A 19,875-nucleotide genomic window follows, 5' to 3' on the forward strand; every position below is an offset into this window, starting at 1 on the left:
TTCTAGACGTAGAACATCACTCCCCACTTCATCTTGAGTCCTGGCAACAAGAAATAGCATTTCAAAATGTTAGGCACTTAGGTATTTTGAAGATTTCGCTTTGGTCCCTTGGAGAGGGACAGGAGCGATTTTGCAACTATGAGCTTACTTGTGTTTTGCTAGCCTTCGAAATTATCTTCATTGTACCAATCACGCCCCTTTTCATTCATTTCAAACATAAAACTTGCTTTGCCTTTGCCCGAAGTTTGTCTTGTGAGAAAATCGCTCTGGTCCCTTGGAGAGGGACAGGAGCGCCTAGTGCAACTTGGGTTGATTCTCTCCTTTGTGGCCTATTCAAGTTATATTCAACGGGCAATACATACTTCTTTTGACCTTTTCAAATCGCAAAATCACTTAAATCTTGCGAGGATAATGCAAATTCGGAATTCAAGCTCTGGTCCTTCAGTGAGGGACAGGAGCGATTTTTGTCCTCAAGGCCAAATCACTACAATTTTCATCTCAAATTTCCTTTGCTAGGGAAGATTTCACCTTACTTCATGCTATGAATAAAAGTTAATGTCCAAAAAAGGTCTAAAATTGTGCATATAAAGAAAAGCGCTCTGGTCCTTCAGTGAGGGATAGGAGCGAATTTGACCTTCTAGGCAAAAAACTTCATCATTTCATTGTCAAGTCTGGATGCTCTATCATGCTCATTTCGTCCTTCATTGTGTCTTTGATGTTTCAATTTGACCAAACAAGGTCAGGAATGACTCAAATAAGCCTTTTCGACCTGGACCCTTGGTGAGGGACAGGAGCGCTTTGCCTTGGTCCCTTGGAGAGGGACAGGAGCGAAATTCGCTCTGGATCCTCAATGAAGGACAGGAGCGAAATTTGACTTTTTGAACTCTCTATCAGGATAATTTTTATGGAATATAACATTTCCTTCTATCTTTCTTCTTTCTTATACTTTAAGTTATATTCCATATATACTTTCAGGATGTTTGAGAGTGGTTTCAGACCTCCAGGAGTTATATTGCAAAATCTAGTTTTTTGAGGTTTTTCAGTTTCCAGACTTAGCCAAATTTCAGGATCAAGACATTCTAGACTTAGCCAAATTTCAGGATCAGGACATTCAGACTTAGCCAAATTTCAGGATCAGGACATCACTCAAGCCGGACTTGCTATCCTATTGATCTTCCCGACAGCACTCAAAATGCAAAGGATAACTAACAAAACCCTAAAAGACCAAAAAACAAACCCTAAAAAGCAAAAAAGTAAGGGTCCCCATTTGCAATGGGGCGATGTGTGAAAACGTCACAACAAATACCAAGCAGGGAAAAAGCGAAATCGTGCGGGCATTTAATAGAAGGCTGAGGGAACTGCTCAACAAAGTGGAGAACCAACTGGCTAATGGCCTCAAGAAGAGATGGTTTGTTGAAGGACTGGTACCATCCCTCAGACGGAAGATGAAGGTGGTCCCTCCACCCTCGCATGACGAAGCATACAACCGTGCGATGGATATTGAAAGTGAAAATAAGACATCCCGAGGGAAGCGTCAGGTGAGCGATGGTGACAGTAGGGATGAGGACAGTGATGGGGAGTCCAAAATGGTGCACGCACTCCAAAGGGATATGATGAGGATGATGAAAGAACTAAAAGTTGACAAAGAAGGTGGCAAAGAAGGAAGGGAACTATGGTGCACCGACTGCAAAACAGAAGGGCACACTAAGGGGAGTTTCCCTCGTAAATCTTTCTATGACATCTACCAAGTAATGGGACATTCCATTAAGGAATGCCCGTACAACTTAAAAGCACCGAGCACACAAGTGCTCTACGCCCAACCCGACCAAGTCACACCGCCAGCGACACCTCCGAAGCCGGAAGCAAACTCTGACGCCTCTCTTGGAGGGTACCGAAACAACCGGCGGAGTAACAACAGATCCAATACCAGCACTTCGAGAAGTAGAATTCAATACGACGCAAAGGGACGACCCATGATCCAATGCCGGAAATGCAATGAATGGGGTCACTTTGCGCTGGAATGCCAAAATGGAGATGACGCAGGAAGTTTGTTGTGCAAATGGTGCAGTCTGAGGAATCATGAGGACACAGCGTGTCCAAAGAAAAAAGGGGTGAATATGCTAGAGGTAGAAGAACCGGAGGAAGGCAAACTGGCAATCACAAGATTCCAAAACAAGAAAGCCATGTATTCGGACCCTCGCACGAAGAAAGAAAGACTCCATGAAGCCAGGGAAGATATTGAGTGGGTGATGGCAGAAGAACGGAGGGCCTCGCACCCGGTTGCCAGTACCCCACTCCGGTCAAGACCGGAGAAAACAATCATTAAGCAGATGTTACAAACCACTATACCCATGCGGGTATCCGACCTTCTACAGACCATGCCACAGTTGAGGATGGCCCTGACAAATACAGTCGGCAACACTACCAGTAGCCAGGAACACCGGACGATGGCAGAACCACATAGTACAACCCTGGTGAAGGAACCTAGTATGGAGGCCGTGGACCCCTTGCTACTCACGGTAAGCATTGGACGGAAACCTGTCGTGGTGGAGATAGACATAATAGGACAAAAGCTCACAAACACCATTGTGGATGGCGGGTCTGGAGTCAACGTGCTATTGGAAGAAACTTGGAGAGGTCTGGGCAAGCCTACCCTCTGGCCACCAACATTTCATCTCGTCGGTGTGGATCAGCACGACATCAAACCCCTCAGAACTCTCATGGCACAAAAGGTGGTGATCGGGACACAAAAATTCATTCTGAACTTTGTAGTCATCCCACTAGAGAGAAAAGCATACGACGCCCTCCTAGGAAGGGGATGGTTGATCATGGCTAGAGCCAATCATAGCTGGAAGAAGAATACTCTCTCAATCGAGAGTGAAGGCCATAAGTATGTGATTGACCTGAGGAATCAGTCCGTCGGTGAAGAGCTTGCATCGTCTAACTCCGACTCGAAGGACTCAAATAGATGGGAGTGGGGTTCCGAAAGAGACAGAGGAGGGACGGAACCCAACGAAGAAGGAGTATTGGAACTGGACGGATGCTCTGAGGATGGAACTAGTTCGCTAGCCGAGCTCTTCCATTGGCAGATGGAGGACTACGAGGTCTTCCACCCGGAGTGCCAAATGTTGCAAATATGCGAGATTGGGGAATCAAGTGGCGGTATGGACAAACAATCATTTCCACCGGAGTACGGCAGGTACCAGGAGGGAATGGCACGCGTGGATGACATGCCAGCCCACCAGTTTGAATGAGACAAACCCATCAAGTACGAGGAAAGGGGTGCAGAAAAAGTTAATCGAGGCAAGGATGAGGACCCGTAGGTAATACATGTAGGAGATGACTGGAACCTTGTACTAAAGGCGGCGGCTTCCACGATATTTCTGGAATACAAGGATGTCTTTGCCTGGACCTACAAGGACTTAAAGGGGGTACCACTGGAATTGTGTGTACACCGCATAACCCTCGTACCAGGAGCCCAACCCATACGGAGGAGACCGTACAGGATGAACAAGAACTACGTGGCCAAAGTGAATGAGGAAATTCAACAAAATGTTGGAGGCAGAGATCATATTCAAAGTGGAAACCAGTGATTGGGTTTGCCCAATAGTCATTTCTCTCAAGAAGGAAGCTAATCAGATAAGGATATGCGTGGACTTCAGGTACCTGAACGCAGTAACAATCAAAGATCCATTCCCAATCCCATTCACTGACAGCATTCTGGAGGAAGTAGCTAGGCATGAGATATTGTTGGTTAAAAATTTTGTACACTTGGGGAAATATACAAAATTGTGGTTTCAACCATAGTGTGTGAATAAAACTCTCCTAATTAAAGGAAGGCTCCCCCTATCTAACTACAACTTTAAAAATAAAATAGGATGGGACAACAGTCTTTCTAATTCTTTCAAGAAAGGCAATATCCTTTTCTCTTCACAGAAAAGTGATAGTGATTTGATATAAAACAGCAGTAACAACTTTCGAAATGAAATGAGAGAAAGGAAATGAAGTTTCCTGAAATCTCAAAGACTTCCATCACTTCCTTCGGGACGGGACAGCAATATCAAGCTCAAAGTCTTGATTATGTGAAGTCCTATCTACCCTTTTGTAAACTAATTTTATTAAGAACAAATTATAACAGCACAAAGACTAAAATATCTTATTCTTTCTATGCAAGACAGCAAGAACAGTGTGAGCTCAAAGACTCACAGCTATTTCTCATAAAATCTACTTACTTCTAAACTCTGTTAAGAACAATTGTAAGCACAAAGTCTTACAGTTTTTTCCCAATAGAACTTCTACTTTAACTAAATTAATCTCCAATACTTGCAGCTCAAAGACTGCAAATCAGATTTAATTAAGTTCTCAAAGAAACACTTGCAAGAAAGGTAATATGGAACACAAACTCAAGAATGTAGCACAAAGACTCAAACCTTGAGCAATTTTCTTCTATTCCTTTCAATTCTTCAATTTACACATAAAAGCTCAAAGACTTCTTTGCTGCAAATTTGGCAGAGTTTTTGCTTGCTTTCAAAAAGATAAAGATTACAATAGATGCCCCAAGTATTTATAGAAGAGGAGTCATGCGAAAAAGATGGGAGGATCCCAACTAACTTGAGAAATTCTCTCAACCACCTAGACTTATTCAATAACTAACTAAGACATATTCCAACTACAGTCCTAACTGAAAACAACCTGTAGTTGCCTTACATGTAATTACAAAAGTGCAATTAATGACTTATCTTGCAATTTACAAAAAGGTTTTTACATGTAACTTGTCAAAAGAAAAACTACAACTAAGAGATTACAATTCTCGAAAAACACAACTAAGTGTTGAAAAACACTTCAGTTGCAGCATGCGAAGACATGAATCCTTCGAACTTCTGGATGATCATTCGTAGCTTGGCGGGATTCGGTTCATGGGTGTTCTTGGCAACAACCATGGTCTTCAAAATGGTATCATGACATCAAAGAAGCATGGAGTTGTCCTTCTCCAAGATGGACTGGATTTCGTGCAAAAAGGTTTGATGTTTCATCAGAGCCTGAATTGAAGCAGCTAAGAATTGTTCGCTCCTCCATTCATTATGAATCCTCATCTGTAGATTTGCAAGAACTTCTTCTTCTAGTACCAGCTCTCCATTCTGACTCATTATGTTGCAAGAAGCCTTCTCACAATGAGAAATAATACCTTGAAATACTTCACCCTACAATCTCATTGCATCATCAATCTCCTCAATGAGGGATTTGAGAACAAGGGCTTTGGACTCCAAAAGATCTTCAAATTCCAAGTACATGACCTTGGAAGAAATAATGGCATGCTCTTGAAGAACACTCAATTGTTGTTGAGGCATGGTGCGCCAGATTGTCAAACTATCTTCAACCCTTTCCAGATTTTGTTTGAAAGTGTCGGAGGTATGATTCAATTTCTCTTCAGTGGCCTCCAACTTAGACATCATTTGGAAAATGTCTTTCAGCACTTGTGCACATAGATCATGAAGTTGATCCATCCAAGAATCCAACGGTTGTACTTTTTGAGCAGCTCTTTCAACTCCTCGAATCGGTTCTTGGGAACCGGAAGAACTTGTAGGATTACTCCCTTCACCATCAAGTTTTGTAATTTTATAAACAGCTGCAACAAGTTGTCGGTTCTCCTCTTCTAACTTGTCTTTCTTCGCTAGAAGTTCGTCATACTGCTGCACTAGTGAGGCTACAGATTGTTGGGCATCGTGTTTGACCACTTCATGTGTTTGTTTGCCCAATTCTATCCTTGTAACCCTGTAATCAGCAGCTTGCATTTCCTCATGTGGCTTATCCACAAGGGGCTCAACAATTTCTACCACTTTCATCTTATTGCTATCAATAGTCACTCTTGAGATTATCTTGGTCTTTTTAGCAACCTTGGGCCTAGACTGTTTGAGTTGCTGATAGTCAAAGACATCAGGAAAGATTTCCTGCTTCTTCCTCTTTTGGGTAAAAGAACTAAGCCATGGAGGTAAAGCAACTAGTTCTCCTTGAGTAGCTGCTGAAAGCGAAGGAGAAGCAATTTTTGTTTGAACAGCCGCGGTCACCCTAGGAGGAGTTGTTGGTTGAAAATTTTGTATACTTGGGAAATATACAAAATTGTGGTTTCAACCACAGCACACGAGTAAAAACTCTACTAATTAAGGGAAGGCTCCCCCTATTTAACTAAAACTGAAATAAAAACAGGATGGTACAGCAGTCTTCCTTCTTTCTTCAAGAAAGACAATATTCTTTTCTCTTCACAAAAAAGAATAGCGATTGAATATGAACAGCAGTAACTACTTTCAAGTGAAATGAGAGAAAGGAAATGAAGTTTCCTGAAAGTGCAAAGACTTCCGTCACTTCCTTCAGGACAAGACAGCAATATCAAGCTCAAAGACTTGACTATTGGAAATCCTATCTACCCTTTGCTATACTAAATTTTACAAAGAATAAAAGACAACAGCTCAAAGACTTGCTGATATTTATTATCAAACAATAATTTTTCCTCAAGAATAGACGCAAGCTCAAAGACTTGCTGCTCCTACTAGAGATTTTTCCTATTTTAATTAATCTTCTTTACTTGCAGCTCAAAGACTTCAAATCATATTGGACTAAGCTCCTTTAGAAACACTTTGCATAGAAGAAATAAAAAAATTCAAACTCAAACATGTAGCTCAAAGACTCAAAACTTGAGTAATCCTTCTTTATTATTCTTCAAAACCTTCAATTCACATACATTAGCTCAAAGAACTTCTCGCTGTAAATTTGGCAGAGTTTTTGCTTGCTTTCCAAAAGATATCAAATACAATAGACCCCTCAAGTATTTATAAAAGAGGAGCCTTGAGAAAAAGGTGGGAGGATCCTAACTAGCTTGAGAGATTCTCTCAACCACCAAGACTCATTCAATAACTAACTGAGACTTCATTAACTAATTAAGAGTTATTCCAACTATAGTCCTAATCGGACACAACTTGTAGTTGCCTTACATGTAATTACAAAAGTGCAAGTAATGTGTAACTTGCTTTTTACAAAAAATACTTTTACATGTAACTTGTCAAAACTAAATTACAACTAAAGATTACAAAAGAGGGAAAATTCAACTAAGTGTTGAAAAACACTTAAGTTGCATTTTGTGAAGACACAAATCCTTGAAATTTCTGGATGCTTGCTTGTAGTTTATCGGGATTCGGTTCATGGGTGTTCTTGGCAACAACCATAGTCTTCACAATAGTGTCGTGACAACGGAGGAGCGCAGAATTGTTTTTATCCAGGATAGACTGGATTTCATGCAGAAAGGCTTGGTGTTTCATCAATGCTTGAATTGAAGCTGCCGAGAATTGTGTTGTCCTCATTTTTGTTTTCAAAAATGAAGGACCATTACATGAATTTTTTGTGAAAAAATGAAAACATTTACTCTATGGCACGCTTCCCGAGGCAAAATTTCGACTAATCCTTGGACTGGCTTAATCCTTAGTCCATCCTCGAACTACGTTTCGTATTTCATCGAATTCTGGGTTCGTTTGCTATGTCTTTCCTTCAATTTCGGGTTTAAAAATCTCGACTGCAGGTGGAGAATTTTCCTTGGACTGCAAGTTTTAATGATGTCCATTGTTTTGGTCTTTGTAGGGGAATTTTCAGCTTATTACATGCGCACTTTTATTAAAAGATGAATATTTGTAATTTTTTTTAAATTTCCCCTTTGTTGTTTTTATTATTTTTATTGTTTTGGCTTTTTTGGTTAAAATAGGGATTTTTTGGTTAAATTACAAGTAAACTTGTAGTTCTCTCCAAAAACCCCTACTTTAATCTGTTTTACATGTAATCGGGATTTTAAACCCCTATTACATATGTGCAAGTAAGTTATAACTTGTTGTAGGGGTTTTATTTCCCCTTTACAAGTAAGTAAAACTTGCATCTCTCTCCAAAAATCCCGATATTGCCTTGAAAGTGAAAAAGTGACAATTTTAAACTTGCACTTTGTCTCCAAAAACCCGATTTTGCTCATAAAGTGCATTTTTGACATTTTAAACTTGCTAATTGGCCAAAAAATCCTGATTTTGCCCAACATGTTGAAAAAGTGAAATTTTAAACTTGTTATATCCTCCAAAAAACTCGATTTTCATTGTTTCATGCATTTTAAACTTACTATTTGTTCCAAAAAACCCGAATTGCAAAGAAAAACGTTTTTTTTTAGAATTTTAGGCAATTTTTTGTGGAGAGTTTTTGGGAGATAGAAGGCGTTTTGGATTCCTCCCTATTTTTATGCATTTTCAAACACCTTTCATGCCACATGGAGGTTAAGATTGTTGGTTTTTACCTTTATAACAGCAGCCACATTTTTTCAAAAAACCATGTTTTTTTTGCCATTTGGAATGCCACGAATCAGCAATGTTATGAATCGTTTTGGCTTGATATGCTAAGGCGTTGAGGTTAGAAAGAGTCTTGGCCATTTTCCATGCCATTTCTCATGCATTTGCTGCCACGTTTTTCAGTTTTGGGCATTTTTTCAAAAACGTGGCTAGGGTTTTGGAATGCGATTAATTTCTTTTTAAGAGTTCTCCTTCCTTATTTCAAAGATTAATCATCTTGTTGAAGAGGCATTTTCAGATTGGAGCAAGGTAAGATTTTTTTTCTTCTTGTTTTATTTTTCTTGTTTTTTTGGTTTTCTTATTTTCCTTTCTAGTTATACGTTTTGTAAATATGTTGGTTCTTCCCCAAAAATCGGTTTTGTGAGACATATTTTCCCCTTTGTAAAGCAATTTTAGAATTGCATTGTTTTTCCCCATTTTCCCTCTTTACTTGTATTCGGGATTTTAAATCCTGATTACAAGTTGGATGGAAATAATTGTTCTTCCCTTATGGATAAAAGATTTAACCATCTTTTGTTTAAATATGAAGTTGCAAAGATGAAAAATACCCATTCTTTCAAAATCGGGTTTTTAGAATCGGATTACATGTTTAAAGTTCTTCCCATTTTCTTGAAGATGATCTTCCCAAAATATTTTCATATTCATTTCCATCATCCGTACATACCATTCATACCATTTCATCCACTCATTTCACACCTTCATTCATTTTCCCCATTAAAAGTCTACCTGCGGTCAGCCATCCTGAACCCGAAATTGGTCCAAAATGCACTCAAAAAACACTTGAAAATGAGTTCTAAAGGTCCAATTACAAGTGCAAACTTGTAGTTACCTATTACACATATGAAGTTGCATGTTTGTTCCCCACAATTGCAAATTAATGCTCTTGTTTATCCCACACATGTAACGCAGCTTCCAAAACCCAAAATTCACTTGTGAGTCCATTTTTGCATCAATTTATCCCTTCCCTTGTCAGTATGGTTTGCACACACGATCTACCAAATCAATGGATTAAGGCATGGGCCTTATTTTGCAAGAAGATTTCAAGAATGAAGGATGATACAAAGAAGAGATACAATAAGAATTCATGGTTGAGAACATAGAATGCTTTCAAGACAAAGATGGTCATGACATAAAAAGAGGAAGGCCACCCTTTCCCTCTTGAAAAACCAGTACTACCCCAAGCAAGAAGATAAAGATGCAAGTTCCCGTTCCGGTTCAAGATCTCTTTACCAATCTAGAATACTTCAACTTCTAGCATCCTGAAGCGACATGAAGATCATCACAGACAAAGGATGATGCAGTTAGAGTCGTTTCTTTAGACACATGGAATAGTTTTAATTATGCATTTGTAATTTTGTTTTGACAAGTTACATGTAAAAGTATTTTTTGTAAAAAGCAAGTTACACATTACTTGCACTTTTGTAATTACATGTAAGGCAACTACAAGTTGTCCGATTAGGACTGTAGTTGGAATAAGTCTTAGGTAGTTAATGAAGTCTTAGTTAGTTATTGAATAAGTCTTGGTGGTTGAGAGAATATCTCAAGTTAGTTAGGATCCTCCCACCTTTTTCTCAAGGCTCCTCTTCTATAAATACTTGAGAGGTCTATTGTAATCTTTATCTTTTGGAAAGCAAGCAAAAACTCTGCCAAATTTACAGCAAGAAGTCTTTGAGCTTATGTATGTGAATTGAAAGTTTTGAAGAATAATAAAGAAGGATTACTCAAGTTTTGAGTCTTTGAGCTACATGTTTGAGTTTGAATCTTTTTATTTCTTCCATGCAATGTGTTTCTAAAGGAGCTTAGTCTAATCTGATTTGAAGCCTTTGAGCTGCAAGTAGAGAAGATTAATTAAAATAAGAAAATCTCTAGAAGGAGCAGCAAATCTTTGAGCTTGCATCTATTCTTGAAGAAAAATTATTGTTTGATAAGAAATAGCAGCAAGTCTTTGAGCTTGCATTAGTTATTGTCTTTGTGTTGAAAGAATAGATTATTCCAGTCTTTGAGCTGTTGTCTTTTATTCATTGTAAAATTTAGTATAGCAAAGGGTAGATAGGACTTCCAATAGTCAAGTCTTTGAGCTTGATATTGTTGTCTCGTCCTGAAGGAAGTGACGGGAGTCTTTGAGCTTTCAGGAAACTTCATTTCTTTTCTCTCTTTTTCATTTGAAGTTGTTACCATTATTATACATTTTCTTGCTATCACTTTTCTAAGGAGAGAAAAGGATATAGGCTTCCTTGAAGAAAGAAGGAAGACTGCTGTCCCATCCTGTTTTTATTTCAGTTTTAGATTAGTAGGGAGAGCCTTCCCTTAATTAGGAGAGTTTCATACTCACACACTGTGGTTGAAGCCACAATTTTGTTTGCTTTCACGAGTGTACAAAATTTTCAACCAACAAATTGTTCGCTCCTCCATTCATTATGAATCCTCATCTGTAAATCAGCAAGAACTTCTTCTTCTGGAATCAGCTCTCCATCCTGACTTACTATGTTGCAAGAGGCCCTTTCACAATGTGAGACAATATCTCGGAAAACTTCACCCTGGAATCTCCTTGCATCACCGATCTCCTCAATGAGGGATTTAAGAACAAGGGTCTTGTTTCCCAGGAGTTCTTCAAATTCCAAGTACATGACCTTGGAAGAGATGATGGCGTGCTCTTGTAGAACACTCAGCTGTTGTTGGGGCATGGTACACCAGATTGTCAAACTTTCTTCAACACTTTCCAGATTCTTTTTGAAAGTATTAGAAGTTTGATCCAGTTTGTCCTCAACAGTCTCCAACTTAGACATTATCTGAAAAATGTCTTTCACTACCTGTACACATGGATCATGAAGTTGATCAACCCAAGAATCCAGTGCTTGTACTTTTTGAGCAGCCCTTTCCACTCCACGAATTGATTCTTGGGAACCAGAAGAACCTATGGAGTTACTCCCTTCAACAACAGGTTTTGTAATTTTATGAACGGCTGCCATAAGTTGTCGGTTTTCCTCTTCTAGCTTGTCTTTCTTTGCTAGAAGATCATCACACCTTTGCACCAGTGAAGCAACAGAAAACTGAGCATCATGTTTAATGACCTCATGCGTTTGTTTTCCCAACTCTATCCTTGTAACCTTATAATCAGCAGCTGACATTTCATCAAGTGGCTTATCTGCACTAGGTTCCACAATTTCAGCTACCTTCATCTTGTTACTGTCAACAGTTACTCTGGAGATAGTCTTGGCCTTCTTAGCAACTTTGGATCTGGACTGTTTGAGTTGCTGGTAATCAAAGGCATCAGGTGAGATTTCTTGCTTCTTCCTTTTCGGGGTTAAAGAACTAAGCCATGGAGGCAAAGTCATCAACTCCCCTCCAGTAGGAGCCGTAGGCAAAGAAGAAGCAGTTTCTGTTTGAATCACCGTGTTCATCGTGAGAGGAATATCTGTTTGGACAACGACCACGGTTTGCTCAGTTACCAATGGGCATGAAGATTGCCTCGTGAATTCTTCAAAACCAAAAGTGGAAGTATCAATTTCTGATAACTGGATGCAAGTAGGAATATTCTCAGGAACTTTCAACACACTCTCTTGTTGATGATCAGGAGATGGCTCGTATGCTGAAATGGGAATAGCATTCTGAGGAGACTCATCCACAAGCAAATCAGGAGGAGAAAGAGGCGTATCAATGGAAACTGGTGGAATGATCTCATGAGGCGAGTCTGAAACTGGAGACTTAGGAGCATCATCAGATTGCTGCCCCTCATCTAGATTATCCAGATCAATTACCTGAACATGGAATCGTGATTTTTCCTTCCCACGAACAGTTGTCTCCTCAGGAGGAAGCACTACTGCACGACTGACATGCAACTTGATCCTTGTACCCAAAGACGAAGCACCCTCCTTGTTGTCAATCTGAATCTCAGACTTCCATCCAAGAGGCCCTGTAGAATCATCTTCTTTACCAACCTTGATTTTTATAAGTCTAACAACATTACTTTTCAGCTATGCATTGGTGTTGGCCAAGATACGCTGAAATCTGTCAAGGATGGATATGCACTCCTTGTGTGACCATTGGATCAAAGGAAGTGGAGCTTCCTCAACCCTCCGTGAAGTGTATTCAGGATCAAGTATATGCCCATCATCAATCATCCCTTGTGGGATATCCACCAAGTTCAAATCAACAATTTGCTCAACAGTGAGCCTGCAGTAATCCATCTTCAGAACATTGGCTTCTATGTGGAGATCTACCCAAATGTCTTCAATGTGATGAACATGCACAAAGGATTTCTTGATCTTCTCTTTCATACCCCTATAATCAAAATCAGCTCTAGGTTTAAACCTTTTGAGCTTGATTTCCTGCAATTCAGTCTCCATGGCTTTAGCCTTCACAGATGTGACAAGGGAATACCGGCCAATTTTAAATGGGTTTGTGGTAGAGATCCCCATTCCAACCTTGTGCTTAGCAGACTGAAAAGTGTGGATAGTCATGATTTGTCTTCCCAACTCCATAAGAATGATCTTATCAGTTGGGTATCTAGGAAGAATGTATGGCTGACCACCATAGCATCCGATCTTTATATAGGCGAAGGTGGGAAACTGCAGAAACAAACATCCATACTCGCACACCTTGTCCCATGCTTCATCTGATACTCTCTTGTTCCTGAGAGTTTTGTCAAACTGACACATGAAATAACCGAAGAATGCATCTTGGACCCTTCTGAAATGCAGTCTGTTGGGTCTCAACGACAACTGGTCATAATGCTCCCAAACTGGCATAAGTGAGTGATCACCCTTGGTAGAAAGACCTGGAAAGTGTCTAAGTGATGCTGCCAAATATACCAAATAAGAATTCATGAAGAAGGTCATGGTGGTAAGAACTGCTGCAAGTTGTTCACACAAGGCATTGCTGATGACTTCTCCCCATGAAATGTGATGAGACTGCCGTATGAACATAATGAACTGGTACATCCATGGTTCAGAGACATTGGAATGCTCAAGGCCCATCATCCTGCTGAGAAGAGTGATGGTGTCTCCTATCTCCCATTTGAAATCGCAGCGGTACAACTTCACCCACCTTGAGAAGGAGGCTCATGGCTCTTGGATCCACCTATTGATGTGTCACTTGCAATCTTTTTCCCTCTTCACATAATACTCCGCTGCACTTTCTTTGGAAATTTCCATATAAACAGGTGCAGGAGGTGTTTTGAAGGCCTTCTCGATCATATCTGCATCAAAACAGATTATAGCTTCGCCATCATCATTTTTGATGACTCTTGACTCTTTGTCAAAATGATGGGCGCATGCAAGAACGAACTCAGGTTCTAGGGCAGCCACCGGGAACGAGTATGCATGGTGAATATGGCTGTCCAATAGTCGCTGCAAGTTATTATCCTGTGGATCTTCTACCCTTTTGACGAATTCTGACATATCAACGTGCCCTATTTCCGTGTCTCTGATGTGATCCAAAGGAGAAGAAACCTGGGAAGGTGCAACCTCGTTCTGGTATTTGTCATATTTGTATTTCATCTTCTTTGGAGTTGGAGATGCCGGCAAATCTGACATTGATTGTGAACCTGCGATACTATGATGAAGACTTAAAAGAGTTAAGGCAACATCGTAGTCAGCTACAAATATCATTCTTCCTTCTCCAAATGGATAAAACTTTGATTCTTGAACTTTACAATTTTGTGAGAGGAAGAGGGGAAATATGTAGAAATGGGAAAATCTTGACTTTGACCAATTTCGGATCTTGGGAGAATTTTCACAAGTATACAAGTTGGAAAGGACATACATGCAATCGGGGTTTTAAAACCCGAATAAAAGTACACTTGTAAATTCGCAAATGGAAAAATGGACGAAAAATGAGATTTTGACTTGCCAAAAATGACAAAAATGGAAAGTACGGATATGGGGAACATGAATGGATAGAAATGAGAAAATCCGGGAAAGTCATTTTCATGAAAATGGGAAGAACTCTTCAACATGTAATCCGGTTTTCAAAACCCGAATTTGCAAGGGAGGGGTATTTCACACTTTTCAACTTGGAATTTCAACCAAAAATGGTTAAATTCCTTAACCACAGGAGAAGAACAAGAATTTCCAGCGAACTTGTAATCGAGATTAAAAATCCCGAATACAAGTAAAGAGGGAATTTCGGGAAGAACAATGCAATTCGAAAATTCCACACCAAGGGGAAGATTTCTCTCACAAAAACAAATTTTTGGGGGAAGAACAACACATGCCAAAAATGCAACTAAGAAAGAAAACTAAGAAAACAAGAAAATAATAAAATGAAGGAAAGAAAAGAAAGAGAACATACCTTTCTTGAAAATGCAAATGCTTCTCCAAAAATGCAACCAATTTTTGGAAAGAAAAAGGAAAACCAATAAATAGAAGCAATCCACAATGCCAAACCCTTAATACGTTTTTGCAAAAATGCCCCAAATTGATAAACGTAGCAGCAATCCCAAATTTGGAGGACCAAAATGCCAATGAGAGAGCACACCCAAGAGGACTGGAACAAAACGCCTAAGGAGGAGTAGAAGAAATGGTGACAAGTGTTTGCAAAACGTAGCCAAAGGAATCACGTGGAGAAAAACGTGGCCACCATTTGCATCTTCAATGGTATCATTAAATAGCTTAAAACTCCTCACAAACTCGACGCCTAGGTGAGAGAGGGCAAAACATTTTAGGAGATTGCAGCTTGTTAAAGATTTAATCAACCAAAATGTGGCATTAAAGAAAAACGTGATTGCTGATCTAGGGCGAAAAACCAGTCAATGCAACCTCCATATGGCGTGAAAGGTGTCCAAGAATGCATGAGAATAGGATGCAAGCCAAAATGCCTTCCTCCTCCAACAATTTCTCCACAAAAATTGCCTTGAAATGGTCAAAAACCGTTTTTCCTTGCATTTCGGGTTTTTTGGAATAAAAGACAAGTTTGATTTTGCATAAGGGAATGAAAATCGGGCTTTTGGGAGAGAATAACAAGTTTCAATTTCACTTTTTCCACTTGCAAGGCAAAATCGGGTTTTTTAGAGAGGAATACAAGTTTTAATTACTTGTAAAAGGGAAATAAAATCCCTACAACAAGCTAGAAATACTTGCACATATGTAATGGGGATTTAAAATCCCTATTACATGTGAAAACCATTAAAGTAGGGGTTTTTAGACCAAACTGCAAGTTTACTTGTAATTGAGCCAAAAAATCCCTATTTTAACTAAACAAGACCAAAAACAATAAAAAAGATAAAAACAACAAAGGGGAAATTTAAAACAAATTACAAGTAACATCTTTTAAATAAAAGTGCACATGTAATAAGTCAAAAATTCCCCTACAAAGACCAAAACAATGAATATCATTAAAACTTGCAGTTTGAAGAAAATTCTTCACCTGCAATCGGGATTTTAAAACCCGAAATTGAAGGAAGGACATAGCAAACGAACCCAGAATTTGATGAAATTCGAAACGCAATTCGAGGATGGACTGAGGATTAAGCCAGTCCAAGGATTAGTCGAAATTCTGCCTCGAGAAGCATGCCATAGAGTAAAAATTTTCACTTTTTCACAAAAATTTCATGTAGTGGTCCTTCATTTTTGTTTCCAAAAATGAGGACAACAGGAGTATCTGTTTGGATGGCGACCATGGTCTTCTCAGTAACCAATGGGCATGAAGATTGCCTCATAAATTATTCAAAGCCAGAAGTGGAGGTATCAATCTCTGACAACTGGATACATGCAAGAGTATCCTCAGGAATTTCCAGCACACCCTCTTGTTGATGATCAGGAGGCGGCTCAAATGCTGAAATAGAAACGAAATTCTGAGGAGACTCTTCCACTATTATGTCAGGAGGAGAAAGAAACATTTCAGTTATTTCTCAAAACCTTTATGACTCACCAAGCTTGGCTGATAGACCTAGCTGAGGACCATAAAGATTGACTGGTATGCAAAACCAACATCTCATTGACATCCTCTGCATCAGATCCTAAGGTTTAATGTCAACCCGTCATACCTGCAGATTCTTCCAACAATAGTCAAAGGCCACTGGTTCTTGAGCAAGCAGGCACAGACTTGACTATACAGTACACCAGCCAAACAACAAAGAAAACGGCCTAAGTTTCAAACCCCCCTCTAGTGTCTCTCATTGACATCAAGCAAGAAGAAGATAACACTGAATGGACAGTAGAGAACACGGATGAAGTTGAAGCATCAGAGGACCCATGTATAGCAGCATAGTTCATCATCCACCACTGTAAATTACCTTAGGTTTTTAGGACTTCTCTGCTCCATCATTCAGACTAGTAGTCTTTTTTTAAACTTCTTACTTTGCATATAATACTTTTTTAGTTTTTGTAAAAAGTTCATGAGTATATTGGTTTGTAGTTTCTTTGTTGACTTTGAGTCTATCAGCTCAGTCTGGCTGATTAAGTATGTTTTCACTTTCAAATATAATTATAATGGGTTCTTAAATATAAAAAGAAACATGTCTCCAACAGATTCCTTATTGCACCATCTAAAGTCTCCTTGTACATAAAAGAATATTACAATAAGAGTTTGGAATGGACATCTAAAGGAATTTGTTAACAGTATATAAAGGTAACGAACACAAGAAATATAGTTCAACTTTCTTGCCTGTAATGTCCCCTTGTATGCTTTCCTCAATTTCGTCATATAGTTATACTAAGATTTGTAGATTGTTTTGAACACACTTCAATTTGTAAAAATATGAGATACTTATTAACAAACTATGGTAAGTTCTGATTATAAGGTTCCAAGAAGAATTGGTTACCAATTCAACTGTAATATATAAGAACACTGATATATATGCTTGATTCTTTAATCTCAAGATTGCAGTGCCTGAATTATTTTCCTTATGTCATATGATGGAAGGATGAACGTTTATACTTCAATCTGTTCACGGGGTCTGATCGCAATCCTTATGTTCATGTGAGAAGAGTGGATAGTGTCTCTGCTTATCTAGTGCCTTAATCTCATGTGTCTATGACCTTGCTAAAGGGTGGATATACCACCTTCGCCTGGCTTCCTTATCAATTCTGCTTGAGTCAGATAAAAATGATCAAATCCGATACCTCCTTGAGACTCCACGATTTTTCCTTATATACCCCTTGATGGGGCAAGATATGAAGGGCTGTGTTTCTTCTTACTACATCTTTTGCAAACGATTAATTAGCTATATCCTTGAGAAGACTTAATCTTCACCCTTAATTAATTATTAATGAATTGGTGGCCTTCCTAGTCTTGATCGCACCTTTTTTCATAGGAATTGCTGTCCTCGTAATAAGTCTTTTGTCAATCCTGCATAGAGACCATTGGTTTGCCTATAGATCGGCTAGGTCATATTAGACCACTAAGGTTTTCTTTGACCGCCGCTTGGTTAATAACTCCATGGTTACCATACAAGTTCGGGCCATGTAATATCAATCCTGACTGAATGGATAGATGAAGTCGATCACTGGTTGTCATTATGAGATTATTAATAGTTACTGGATTTCTTCATAACTAAGTGCATTATTATTTTTGTCATTGACGAGTTATTGAAACTGCTATTCGAATCTTCTTAATCACTTGATAAGATAAGGTAGACTCTCAATAATCTTCTGATAAATCGCTTGCACCAAAACTCACTCGCTCATGGATGAAGATTGCTGACTTTAAGTTCAGTCATGAGGCATTCTATTGGTTTATCCTTTATATGAGTCTTCAACAGGATCATTCTATTTACATCTTGTTTGGTATTGCATGCTATCTTCATTTGTAAAGATAATACAACAAGCTTTCTCATGTTATCAACACAATACTTAATATCAATACCATACTTAATGAAGTCTTTTTATCATCCTTTAATAATTATTCTTGCTAAATCTATTCATGGTTTCTGCTACTAACTAATTTACAGGTGTTCTGGCTTGTCATTGCTGTTGTAATTGTGATTGCTGACAAATGTTTATTCTTGTGTGTAATTGCCGTTCTTTTGTTCTGTCTTTCACTACCGATCGCACCCTCTTTGTCTTTCTTAATTACAACAATTCATATTCTTCCAATGAAGATCACTTGATTCATTTTGCAAGTTTGTCGCTTTTAGAGACTTCACAAAACTGAAGAAGAACTAACGACGCAAGGTTAAAGTTGAAGACATTAAATTGCCTCCCTCACTTATGTCAACAAGAGAGAAATAGAGTGGTTTTTACTTCTACTCTTTATATTTCCGTTGTGTTTTCTTTATAATAAAATAATTTGAAGAACCTTTGGTGGTATATCAAGTCAATGCACTGAAAGAGATTGGTCTGCATAACCATTTTTCTTCTCAATTTCTATACATTTTCAGCACTTTTAAATGTTTAACTGAAAAAGAGTCAAATGATAAAGTTCTATTAGAAACAGAGAAAAATGAACATGAAAAACCTAAACGTTAAAAAGTACATTGTGTACATTTTCTAAGTCACTACAGTTTGTTTTTTTGCAAAAATGTGCAGAACAAGAATTCCTTACCTAGTGAAACAGAAGTCAAAGTCACTTGTATACAAAAGAATAGTTGAGAGAATATAGTTGTTACTGAAATCAATTTTCAACATTTTAATTTGTTGAATAAACATATTTTTACTACCAAAGTTGCATATTTTACCAAACAAATTAAAGGCAATTATATCAACCAAAATCTCCTTCAGTAGAATAGAAAAATGAGAGGTTAAACAATAACATTTGATTTGAGAGGTTTTCTAGTTTGAGAGAAGAAAACTTCATTTTATTAGAAACAGAGTTGGAAAGCAATTTGCCCAGTTTGCATTCTCTCTTTCAACTATTTTATTTCCCATACATAGGTGTCAACTCTATCATTCAGAAAAAAAAGTGATGATTTCATATTTTGAAAGCTGCAAGTTTATTGTTAAACATCTGCTTACCAAAATCTCCCAAGGAAAACACATATGCAAAAACTAACCTAATTGCTTGATGTCCCGCAGCCTGCAGTTCAAATAGATTCACATAAGCAACTTCATAAGAAAAATTCTACTTTTAATCTTTATATTTATCATCAAAATTCAAAACAACTAAATATACTCTGTAATTACAAGAGATCTTACCTCTGATACTGCTCTGTATCTACAAACTTTAGACTAAGCTGTTGCAAAAAGAGAAAGTTTATTAGAAGTAAATTGTGCTATATGTAAGCCAGTTAATTAGTAAATAAGGCTTTTTAATGCTTTAATAGAAAATAATAGTATTAAGTTATATCTGCGGGTAGTTAGTTGCCGGAACGGTTGGTGGCCTAACCAACCGCGAACTCTTTATATTGTAAACTTGTAGCACATTGTGAGGACATGGGATTTGGAGAGGAATATAATATACACCTGTGTTACACGAATCTATTCTGGTATACTGTGTTGTGTGTTATTGGTTCCATGCTAATGAATTGCTATGCTTTGGTATTGTACATTGTATATTGATGTTCCCTATGCTACCACCTGAACCACTTAGGCTACTAACATTTTGGCGCCATTGCCTAAGTCGAACCTGA

The 19,875-nt window shown here is 38.4% G+C and overlaps 1 protein-coding gene across 1 annotated transcript in view; it reads right to left on the reverse strand.

The window, feature by feature from the left end:
- The window catches only part of LOC131059998 (uncharacterized), a 95,225-nt gene that overhangs the window by 15,989 nt on the left and 59,361 nt on the right, over window positions 1-19,875 (reverse strand). The window contains exons 3-4 of the mRNA XM_059210832.1: window positions 19,442-19,479; window positions 19,300-19,322 (exon numbers count right to left, since the gene is read on the reverse strand). Of these exons, the coding sequence (XP_059066815.1) occupies window positions 19,300-19,322; window positions 19,442-19,479 (61 nt within the window). The remainder of the gene's footprint in view (window positions 1-19,299; window positions 19,323-19,441; window positions 19,480-19,875) is intronic.

Source organism: Cryptomeria japonica, chromosome 1, assembly GCF_030272615.1.
Source record: "Cryptomeria japonica chromosome 1, Sugi_1.0, whole genome shotgun sequence".
Classification (NCBI taxonomy): domain Eukaryota; kingdom Viridiplantae; phylum Streptophyta; class Pinopsida; order Cupressales; family Cupressaceae; genus Cryptomeria; species Cryptomeria japonica.